The 12,389-nt window shown below is 42.0% G+C and overlaps 1 protein-coding gene across 2 annotated transcripts in view; it reads right to left on the bottom strand.

The window, feature by feature from the left end:
* The window catches only part of celsr2 (cadherin, EGF LAG seven-pass G-type receptor 2), an 88,863-nt gene extending 76,856 nt beyond the window's left edge, over positions 1–12,007 (bottom strand). For both annotated transcript variants that reach the window (XM_015376102.1, XM_015376101.1), the window contains exon 1: positions 8,229–12,007. In XM_015376102.1, the coding sequence (XP_015231588.1) occupies positions 8,229–11,751 (3,523 nt within the window). In that variant the 5' untranslated portion in view covers positions 11,752–12,007. The remainder of the gene's footprint in view (positions 1–8,228) is intronic.
* Between the last annotated feature and the right edge of the window lie 382 nt (positions 12,008–12,389).

Genomic DNA, 12,389 nt, shown 5'->3' on the forward strand with positions numbered 1-12,389 from the left:
AACAAAAGTAATTTCCCTCTGGGATTATAAAAGTATTTCTGATTCTGATATAGCTAAAGCATCTACTGCAGTGGTCCCCCTGCATAGTCCTATGCTATGCACTGCTAGTCAGCTGGCTGAAAGAAGGCCCATACGCTTTAGCGCACAGCTATTATTATTTATTTGTGTTTTTAACCTCTGGTTTATGGTATGACAAAAAAGTTCACTGTTTATCTGAACATTTTCTGAACATTACAGAAAACACCTGATTTCATTGATCACCTCAAAGAGTTCAGAATCTTGATCAGACTTGCTCACTTGTTTTATTACCTCTGCCAAGGAGGTATGTATTCAGGAGAGTTTGTGTGTTTGTCTGACTGTGTGCAGGATAACTTGAAAGGGTATGGAAGGATTTTAATGATATTTTTATCAGAGGTATCCCTAATGCCAAGGAACAATACATTATATTTTGGTGATGATCAAGATCATAATCTGGATAAAAAACATTCTCCCCTAACATTATGAGATAAGCAGTTCCTCACTAAACCAGAGGGTGGCAGCAGTGAGTTTTGAAAGCCGCAGCATCAGGATGAAAAAGTCTGGGGGTTCAGGGCGGATTATACTTCTGCATACGCACACATCAAATGTTGCTTGTGTCTGGTCGCGAACCAGTTTTGCTGGTTTGCTTCTGCGACATTGGTCTGGAATTTCTAGGGAAGCACAGCTGTTTCTCGCCAAAGCGCTAGCGAGAGCCTATTCGAGAACTTGCGAGAACTTCGGCAGATAGTCACGAGCATTTCTTCTGCGGCGCCGGTGTTTATTTTCCAAAACAACATGTCTGAGGCATCGTACAAGTGCTCATAGGCGGATCTACAGGGGTGGCATAGGGTGGCAAATGCCACCCTAAATGACAGCCTTGCCACCCCTGCTGCCACCCCAGTTGGCGGTAGGGGTGGCGAGGCTTATAAATTATGGCTAATTTGAGAATTACAACCGCTAATTTCCAATGTCGGACTGCAGTGAATGCAGCACGAGATGACAGAGAGCGATTGAGACTGATGTTTTGAAAACCGAATGGGGCAAAGTGAGGGAGCCAGGGGTCATGGGGAGAGGAGACACGGGATGAAACAGGGAAAAACTGATTAACTATCTATCGATAAATTAAATCATAATAAAAGCTCAATGTTGCTAGCATAGCTGCAATGCTGATTTACAGATGATAAAAATCAGGTTGCAGAACGTTATTTCTCTAACTATGATGTTAGTTTAGGCCTGACGTCTCAGGCTCATAAAGACATATTTGCGGTCAACTTTGACAGAAAAGAGACGATCAAGTTTGGTTGAACTCAAATCAAAACGCACAAAGGTATTGGATCTAAATAAATTAGGGAAGCGTTTTGATGAGCAACATGGAAATCGCCGCATTCAGCTGTTATAGTCATACCGCCTGCGGGTTTGCAACCGTCTGACGATTAGTCAGGATTTTTTTGAGAACAGAGACAGATTTGACAGTTGCAGAGGCTATGCGTCAGAAGTATAAATTGGCCTTTATTTTATTGAACAGAAAAAAAAAGCAAAGGGAACACTGATGGTTTGTTAGCAGGATCAATTGAAAACACGAACAGATTTGAATGACATTTTTTACCAGAGATGTTCCTCATTTAAAAGAAAAATCAATTTAAACTTGGTAATGATTCAGATCATCTGTGAGTTTTAGCTATAGGTGTAAGTCACAATATAGAGCAAAATCTGCTGCTTGGTGGAGTTGTAGTTTATTATATGTACACATCATTTTAATTTTTTCTATCTCTAATGGAAGGATATGTCAACTTTGAAGCACAACTGTAAATATGAAAATAAACATGATGCTTTTTCTAGTTAGCTTAACTATCATATATAATCAACGCAAGGTGTTTTTGCTCAGCTTTCCCTCATTATTCTGTCAGAGTTGGACATTTTCAAGCTTGAGTTCTACGAACAACAAGTAATAAATAAATAATGCAATGAGAAAATAATGACTCATCCAAGCCTATGTTATTGTTTGCCTCAGGTTAGTGGGCCGAATGCCAGCTGGCTCACCTATGTCCGGGAGCGAAGGGGTTTGAGCATCACCTTGGACTCACACCTGCCTGCTGAGAGATAAAATCACTACTATCCACCGGATGAAGAGCCTATACAATCTGCAGTGTGATGTGAGGTGAATAAAACTACAACCAATAGCCACAGAAGCATGTCTGTGCATTAATTGCTAAGAAAAACTGAAAAACAAGGGCATAATTTGATTAAAAACTCTGGAGCCTGTCTTGGCAGCGTCCAAAATTGAAATGTATCCACTACAGCACTCAAATGACTACTTTGTAATGCTAGGAATGCATAAAAACACACTAACTTTAAAAAAAAAGAAAAAAACTTACTCTTAACACCAAAAGATAATAAGCTGCTGAGTAGTGAAGGAATAATTAGCCACACTCTGTGGATGACAACCATCAGGGCTTTCCGCCGGGAAAAGAAATCTCTGCAATCAAATGCAAACAGGCTCTTATGCAGGCTCACGCTTGCCTGGGAACACTGAATGAGCCCCTGCATATGTCAACACTAGCCTGAAACATCCAGGATACAGATGCACAGATCTAATCCTGCAGATGAAGACCTGAGTCTCACCCCGCCGTGTGACCAACCTTCTGCTAATAACGTAGAGATGCCCTCGTCCATGCGGCAGAAATATTCATTTAGGCTTCCACACATCCCCACCAATCATAAATAGCAGAGATGAGTTTATGAGTCTTATCTCATATTCTTTTTGAAGGAAAGCTCAGAGTCTGGATATGAGAGTCACAAATATGGCTTCCTAACTGGCTCATGTAATTAATTCACCAACTACTTATTTATGCATTTACACAACTGGCAGCAAATCCCAGAGCTACGTGCTTGTCATACGTGTCCCGCTTTGCCAGCTTATTGCTCTTTGATTGCAGCGCGATGTTGTCTTACAGTATCATGATGAAAGACCTCAGTTTACTGCTGAATTTTTCCTTTCGCTAATATTTACTTTTATGCTTATACTGATTCTATCACTTTTATAATCTCTGTTAATTTGATGTGTGGCAATAAAAACAGTTGGGAGGAGCAGGATAGTAGTTAATATTCATCAAGTCCTCGACTGTGATCTATACCTTTACACAATTCAGCTTTTTAGAGAAGGCCCAAAGGATCTATTAAGCAGTTCAACGCTCAGCCTGAGTGAATAAAGAAAATCTGTTTTCAATTATGATTTCATTAAGCAACAAAATTAATAAATAAAATCCAAATCAGCCTGAAACTTTATGAAAATGTAATGAGCACAATCAGTCTGTTTAAGGGAATTTCATCATATCTCAGATTATACTGTTGTCATTCAGTCATTTGGGGATGGACCTGTTGGATAATCCTACTCATATATGATCAAACTTCACTTAAACTTTAGCCCCTGATGGCAGAGTATTCTGCGAGAAACCATAATCCACTGCTCCATTAATATCAGCCAGTTGTCATAAAGAAGAAAACCAACACTGAGCATTACACTACCACCACTGTGTTTGTTGACTGTGACTGTTATTATATGTTCTTTTTTTCCAAGCAATGCTGATAGTTTTATGTCAGAAGTAACAGGATTCCCACCTTCCAAGCATTATAAACCTGTCCTTCTTTTGGTAAATGTGAGGCAGACCTTTGGGTCCTTGTTGGTCAAAAGTGTTTTTTGTCTTGTGACTCTACAATGGATTCCACACTGAAAAAATTATGCAACTGCTTTTGGCATTTTCTTAATCATATTTAGTTACTTTAACACAATTGTTTTATGTCCTATCCTGCTAACCAATAGTGTTAAAGTAACTAAATATGATTAAGCAAATGCCAAAAATGGTTGCATTATTTTTTTTGAGTGCATTTCTGACTACGGCCCTTCACTTTGTCGATCCATAAACACTGAGTGTAACTAAGAAAAATTAGGTCTGATGTTTCTGGTTATTTTGTGACATCCTGGAGGAGTCGCCATGACTCATTTCAGGTCAGTCCTAAGTAGGTTTTTCACTGTTCCTGTAGAGAATAATGGCTCTAATTGTGGTTCACCGAGTCTCAAAGCCGCCACATGACTTTGTTACTGTTTTCAGACTAATGACTATGTTTCTCACTGATTCTGCCTTGTTTTTAGTTTGGTTCACCATGTTCTGCCATTTGAGAACTTTGAGCCTACTTCATGAAGTCAAATAGGTTATGTTTAATATAGGTAATAAAGCTCAGATGACAGTTTTTATGTGTATTAATAATTTTAAAGATATGGTTTTTACATTTCCAAGTAGGGCTAAGATTTTTTTTTATATTAAAAATGAAGATAATGTTTTGAGCGATACAAAAAACAAAAAAGGAAAAACAAAGAATCTGCCATTTTTTTCCTATACTATAATCATCTCTGCTGTTTAATGTTGAAATTGAAACCATGCTTTATTAGGTTTGTCTTTCAATAGCTCATCCTAAAGCTGTATGTCTTGTTTTAACTGAAGTAGGCTATATAAGCTGAAGGAAACATATTCAACTGCTATATTTGTTCTCCAGCCTTTGAACCTGATTATGACCACATGTAACATGTCAATTAATGCTGCAACTAATGACTATCTGTTCATTATTTTGGTTTTGATATGCTAACTTTTTTTTTTTGTAGTTGACTGATCTTAAAAACACTTTTCTTTTTAATCAGAAACTTAAAAATGAATTTACTTGGAAATATTTCATAGACAAACTTTGAAACATTTACGTACTAAAATAAAATAAAATGCAAACCACATTAAAGTTCCAATTAGTCTTAAAATGTTCATTCAAGTTCCAACGTGACAAAAAACTCAAATGAAACCCCTTAAGAAACCCTGAGTAATAAAAATGTTGTCAATGTCAAATACGACAGACTTTATAAGAAATAAACACACTAGCCTTGAGTCAGTCATGTGCATAACTCCAAAGAAAAATTAAATGTTTTTATCAAATCCCTCAGAATCAGGGGGGAGTGGAGGCCTAGTGGCTAGGACACAGACTGCCACCCTGGCCCTCTGAGCAAGACCCTTAACCCCCCAATTTATTATTATAATTTCTTGAATTAAAATAAAAATGATAGAGCAAAATTTCATCCATCCATCCATTTTCAGTCACACTTATCCCAAAGCGGGGTCGCGAGGGGTGCTGGTGTCTCTATCTCCAGCTGTCTACGGGCGAGAGGCTGGGTAGGAACATTTCAGTGTAAGATAAATATCTTTTTTGTGTTAATTATATCTAAAGTTACCCAACCAAGAGACAGTGATGGATGTCTCTGTTCTATTCACTTATAAAGATGATTTGTGAGTTTGATTCGCAGAGAATGAGGCCCTTAAACGACCAACAAAAAAAATGCCCTATAAATACATTCCTGTAAAAATTATGTCCTCGGCCAAAAATGATTTAAAAAAGCAGCTTAAGTTCAAAGAAAAGCTTTGAAGCTTCATCACAATCGCTGCTTTAATGGACTACAAGGAGGTTTGGCTTTTTGGAGCAAGAATACAAAGTAAGACCTTCTCATACTTGTGTAACTAATGAGCTGATTTTGTCACATATCCCCCTTGAATAACAAAATGTCAGCTTGGAAGAACAATAGATTTATAATCACCGTGAACTAAAACAAGCTAAAGTTACCTCAGTTTCATGAGTGCGTCACTGAAAAACAGTGCTTGGAAATGATGATTTTCACAGCTCAATAATGTACAAAGAGACCATCCAAAATCATTTATCATAGGGGGCCTCTTATAGGGAAGCATAAAGAAAAAGAGAAAGGGGGGCCTGGGAGGCCCCAGCAGAAGGAGGCCCCTGGAAAATTGAGGTCAGTGGCATCTATAAAAGCTCCTCTTTCTGCCTGTCTTCCTTCAGCTTTTCGCCTTTTTACAGTAGGACTATATTTTCCATCCTATATCCTGTTTACATAAGGTCCTCCCTCCCTCTTCTCCTGCCTCCCTCCCTGTCCTTCTATCTCCAGCAGCAGTGCAAACACATAAACCCCAGCAGGTGCTGGACACGCTGGGGAGACCTGGACTCTAATTGGTCCTCAGTGGAGTCACAGCTGTTGCCCCAAACCTCGGCGCAGTATCAGCCGCAGCCCCCGTCGTTTAATCGACAGCTCACTATTGTTCTCCAGAGAGGCTAAGCTGAGCCACAATATACCCTGATGACTGCCCACGCTAACCACACAGTATCTGCTCCCCAGTGACAACTCACCATCAAACATTAAAGTCTTGATCACCCTCCTCCACTCGGTCAACTTTGAGTTTTTTGCAAGCCCGAGTCTTCTCTGTTTACATTGGATTTCACAATTGCTCTAAATTTCAAATGTTTTATTCAAGCTAGCAGTTTTCTGATAGACTGTGCCAGTGTCATAATGCATCCAATCAGCTCCAACATCCCACAGACACACAGACTGCCCGTTTGTGTGGGTGCAATTCCACTCATTCAATTAAGAGCCAATTAAGCACAGTCTTTAATTCTGGCTTTAAATAGTTCAGCATTAAAAGGATAGCTTAGCTGTGTTTTTAATAGAAGTTCTGTTAAAAAAGCTATTGCCAGTTAATATCATACCTGCAGTGGATAACTCTTCTGGTGTTTTTATTAACAATAAATCCAGATTCCTTGGCCAAAGCTGACTTTCACCACCTTAACAGAACTCTGATCTTTAAAATCCCCATAGCAATCAATCCAAGCACTATTATTTACATCTTTAAACAGTTAAAATGTTTTCTTTGGGAACTTATTTATGTAAAAAAGATATTGTTTATAGATACAGGAAATAGCAGTTGGACAAAGCGCAACCACTGCTGTTCTTTCTGAGACCTTGATATTCAGTATCCCATGACGAAGTCAAGTTTAAAGTTTCTAAAATCTGAAATAAACATGCAGTCATCAATGTAAACAAAGTGTTTATCTTTATGAAGATGTACCTAACAATTAGATACTGAATAATACATGTTTGAACAGGTTTTACACTGCTCTAAATGTACATTACAGAATTTCATGTATTGCATAGAGTAGTGAGTAAATCAGGGGAAATACCTGAATGAAAATGATGAACTTTTATTTTGTTAGCTAAGATCATATTTGTTTGAAGTACTGCAAACAGCTTGACGATAAAGGTTTGTTTAAATGTTTGTTTTTTACTTGAGCAGCCCTATGTGACCGCTGTGATCCTGCTTTATAAATACAGTCATGAAGACATCTAAGATTGACATCTATGACTAACATATCTACTTGATTTATTTTAAATAAAACTATGGTTATGTCCTCAGTCATCATCTATGAAAAAATACTGATAAATGAACCTGTAAAAATGAGTTTGATTGGAGCAACAGTTTAGGAGGGAAACCAAGCGTGATAAAAACCTTATATGGTCCAATCTTAGCACATATTCAGCAACTTTTTTCAAAAACTGTTAGACCTACTATCCCTATTTTACCATTAGAGTGGATAAAATTACCTATTAGTGTAATTGTAATAGTTTTTCATTATAAGTAGTAACACTTGTCTTAGGTTTTAGAATTTCTTTGACTACCTTTCTAAAAAATCTGAATCTATATGACAAAATGCTACCAAGTCTGATACACCACAAGTAAGACATGAATTACTTATGACCTCTCACATAGCATCATTTTAAAGAAATATCCCCAAATGTAATCAAACATGTATTTTCAGATGAAAATCAGATGCCCATCAAGAAGAAGCAGACAATTCTGGCTCTACATAATATATAAGGTCTCTATAAGTCGATCTTTTCTGCATTCAGTTCCTCAAGGCTACAAAAGAAAATTTTAGAGAACAATTAGTTTGGTCAGTGAAGCAAAAATCCCACCGGTCACAGGCAAGCACAGACCAACAGCTATTAAAATCAGGGCACAGGATGGCATTAAAGTTTGGATAAAAACTGACTGAACATTATTAATAATGAATAACAGACAATAAAACATGATTAAAGTGGATTTCTTTGGGATATAAAGGCTTGCAGGAGCTAATCTTCTCCTGTATATATTTCAGAGCTAAATCGCTATAAAATAATTAAGCCAATGTCATTACTCTGTGAAATGAAGCAAAAAATGTAAATTAGACAGGATGTACAACTGGTGCTATAGTACACCTCACTAAGCTTGATCTCATCTTACAACAGTGCACTCGAATCGCTGGGCGGAGGCTGCAATTATCTACGGTCTCACCTGACACTGAGATCCTCATGGAGGCCTCCAGGGGCCGGTTGTTATCCAGGGCTGGGCTGAGTTGGATCTCCCCCGTGCTTTGGTTCAGCAGCACCAGGTTCAGTTCATTCCCAACCTCAAAGCTGTAGCTCAGCTGATCAGAGACATCGGGGTCATGGGCAGGGATGCGTCCGATCACTCCAGTGGGGAAGCTGCTGGATTTATCTGTCACATAGTTATTGAAGATGATCTGGAAGTTTTTAAGCACTGGCACGTTGTCATTCTTGTCTATGAGTTTGATGTGGATTGTAGCCCGGCTGACCAGGGGGGCAGAGGTTGCCTGAACCACGATGACATACTCAGACTTCAGCTCATAGTCCAGGTCTATCAATGCTGTCAGTTCTCCAGAGAAAATATCCAGCTGAAACACTTCTGGGATGTTTCCCTCCACTATTTGATACATAATCTGTGCGTTGCTTCCTTCATCAGGGTCTGTAGCTGAAATATGTGCAACAACAAGGCCTATGGGGCTGTTTTCCTCCACCATTATGTCAAACTCATCTCTTTCAAACACAGGAGGATTGTCATTCACATCCAGGATTGTTACTTGAATGTTTACTGCTGTTTTCAGAGCAGGGACACCTTTATCTACAGCAAAAGCCTGCAGGCTGTAGACAGGTACATTTTCTCTGTCTAGTCGGCGCAGTGTGCGAACAATGCCAGAGGTGGATTCAATTATAAAGTCCCCATCTCCATCCTCGCCGCCCTGAAAGGTGTAGAAGACACGACCGTTGAGCCCAGAATCTCTGTCGATGGCAGACACCTGCACCACACTGGTAAACACTGGCACATCCTCCATCACTGAGCCTGCGTAGTAGTCTCTTAGGAAGCGCGGTGAGTTATCGTTAACGTCGTTCACTAGTATTTCCAGGTAGGTTGTGTCAGATTTCTGAGGGATGCCGTTATCCCGAGCAGTAATGGCCAGAGTGTAAGAGACCTGATCCTCGTAGTCCAGCTCCGTTTGTGTGGTGACAGCTCCCGTGTCAGGGTCGATGTCAAACTGTGGGATGCTGTCGTCCATCACATAGGTTATGCGGGCATTTTCACCAGTGTCTTCGTCAGTGGCACTGATCACCACCACAGTGGTACCCACTGGTCTGTCCTCATTAATGTTGACTGTGTAGTGTGAGCTCTGAAACACAGGGCGGTGTGTGTTGGCATCTGTGACATTAACAAAAACGTTGGCCGTGTCAAAGCGAGTGCCATCGCTTGCAGTGACTGTAAGCATGTACTGCCGTTCTAGTTTGTAGTCCAAGGGTAGGGCGAGTGTAATGAGTCCTCCCCCACTCTGGCTCGTGATGGAGAATCTGTTGCGAGTGTTTCCATTGGATATTTGATAAGTAACTACACTGTTGATGTCCTGGTCCACAGCTGATACTGTCACCACGCTGGTTCCCACAGCCGCGTCCTCATTCAGACGCATGTAATACGCCCTCTGGGTGAACTCTGGGTTATTGTCATTGACATCAAGGATCGTCATACTGATGCTGGCGGACGAAGACATGAAAGGGTAGCCATGATCGCGGGCCTCTACTCCAAAGTTGTAAAAGTCAACACTCTCTCTGTCCAGCTCCGCTGCCACCACAATCCACCCCGTGCTGTTGTTGATGGCGAAGGGGAAGTTTGGTGTGGTTTCAGTGAGGCGATACTCCAACCTGGAGTTTTCTCCAGAGTCAGCATCTACAGCTTGGATGTGAATAACAGAGTAACCCAGAGGAACGTTTTCCAGTACGGTGGCCTGGAAAGGTGTGCTTACAAAAATGGGGGCATTGTCATTGACGTCCAGCACCTGCACTGTGACCAGCCCACTGATGTTGGACAGCGGGGGACGGCCTCCGTCCTGAGCCCTGATTCTCAGGGTGTACTCTTTGTTGGCTTCATAATCCAGGTGACTCACCAGGTCCATTTTGCCCGTTTGAGCATCAAGATAAAACTGACCCCGGGTGTTTCCACTCATAATGCTGAAGTGAACCACAGCATTGCTCCCCCTGTCCTGATCTGTGGCAGTGACCTGCAGGATCTCTGTGTTTGGAGTCATATCCTCTGGCACCTGCACCACATAGCGTTTCTCACTGAACTGAGGCGCATTATCATTATCATCTTCTACCATTATGTAGACGGTAGCTGTGGCACTGCGAGGCCCGGGGTCACGACCCTGATCATTCGCCTCCACTAGCAGCATATAGGACTCCACCTCCTCTCTGTCTACCAGTCCTTTAGTGCGGATGACACCAGATCTGGAATCTATCTCAAAGACCTCATTAGACCCATTACCGTTGAGGATATTGTAAAGGATGTTACCATTAACGGGGGCGTCCACATCTGTGGCCCTCACGGTCAGAACTTCGTAGCCAATCTCTAAGTTCTCCCTGATGCTTTCTTTATAGTCCTCCTGCTCAAAAACAGGATTGTGATCGTTGGTGTCACTGACAGTGACTGTAAGGGTGGCCATGGCTGTACGTCGAGGAGTGCCCTGGTCAACTGCTGTCACACGAAACACATGATTATCTTTTGTTTCTCTGTCAAGCACCTCCACAGTTGATACAGCACCACTGACCGGGTCTACAGCAAAAAGGTAGTTAGAGCGGCTGTCAAAAAGAGCCTCAATGAAATATTCCAACCTGCCAGCTTCTCCCTCATCCACATCCACAGCCTTCAAAACAACAACCGGAGTCCCAGCTGGCTTATTCTCTGCTACTGACACTTGGTACATCGGGGGCTTAAACTGGGGACTGCTGTTGATACTTCTCCTCTTCCTGCTCATAATTCCTGAATCAGACTGAGCTGCCTTCTCCAGGAGTTTCTGTAGGTGACCCTGGCTGAATGAACCCTGACCCAGTCGCCAGTGGATCCAGATTGGTTTTAAATTTAGTCCCTTTCCAGTAAGTACATCACAGAACAGGTTCAGCTCCAGGAGCCTGTCCTGCTTCCAGCACAGAGTCTCAGACACAAACAGGCCCCCCTCTGAGAAGTAAAACTCCGGACTGTTGGAGACCTTACAGCGGAGCGGGGGGCCAGGCAGCAGACCCCCCACTGGAAATAAAGCAGAGTGTGCAATGTGGCACTCTACGCTGCTGCTGAACAAACTCAGGACATCCATGTCCCATTCAGATTTCCTCTTACGCCTGTGGGAACAGTTCCTACCGTGAACATGCACGTCATACTGAGTGGTGAGAAGGTGCCTGTGTCCGGAGTCCGAGCAGTCCTCCACTATGTATAAAGTAAAGGGGTTTGAAGGTAATGAGCTGCACTGGATCGAGCGCGACAGGAGCACGATGCCCGCCGCTGCGTCCGTCTCCAAAAAGCGCTGCGCGAATGTAGGAACCAGAACCTGATCCAAAGCGCACCGCGCGCCGCGCTCCTCTCCGGCCACCACGGTGCCAACTCCCGCATCCTCGCTGATGTGAACGGCGGAACACCGCACCAGTGAAACCAGTTTACACCACCACAGCATGAGCCGCAGCTCCCACCTCACCAAGCGCATCCTGCTCCTCTGTTTGCAGACCGACAGCGCGCAACTCTGCAGCTCCTCGCTTCTTTAAACTTCCCACCGATGCTCAGTTTCCCTTTGTTGAGGAAGAGCCATGCTCTCTGCGCTCACTTCGGTGGGCTGGAGGAGAGGAGGGGGGTCTTGCCCTAATCTTGGCTGGTCAGAGCCGCTCTCCTGTGGGGCAAACACACTCACTGAGGTCCGAACCAGAGGAGTTTCACCTCCGCTCCGCTCTGACCGCGCAACTTCGCTCCAGTGATAGAAAAATGGCTTCTGCTCCCTGTGCGCCTTGTGACTTCTCATTAACATAAACCTGTGTGTGCCTGGAGAGAGAGAGGGAGGGAGACCCTGCTGATAACTTCCTAAAAGCTTAAATAACAGTGAACAGCTTCAGCTCAACTTAATGACTCCACAAGACATCATCACAACAAATGGCATCATTAATTTAAACAAAATTCAAAGGAAATTTGACATCCATTCAACTCAAAGCTGCAGGAAAACACAAACTGTTTTTTTTTTATTACCATAACTACATAAACAGTTTATTCAGTTCATGTTATTTATACACAAGAACAAGAAGGCACAGCATCAAACCTTCTGGAACACACATGACAACTGGAAACCAATTTACA

The sequence above is a fragment of the Cyprinodon variegatus genome, unplaced genomic scaffold (genome assembly GCF_000732505.1).
Source record: "Cyprinodon variegatus isolate N-32 unplaced genomic scaffold, C_variegatus-1.0 Scaffold129, whole genome shotgun sequence".
Lineage (NCBI taxonomy): Eukaryota > Metazoa > Chordata > Actinopteri > Cyprinodontiformes > Cyprinodontidae > Cyprinodon > Cyprinodon variegatus.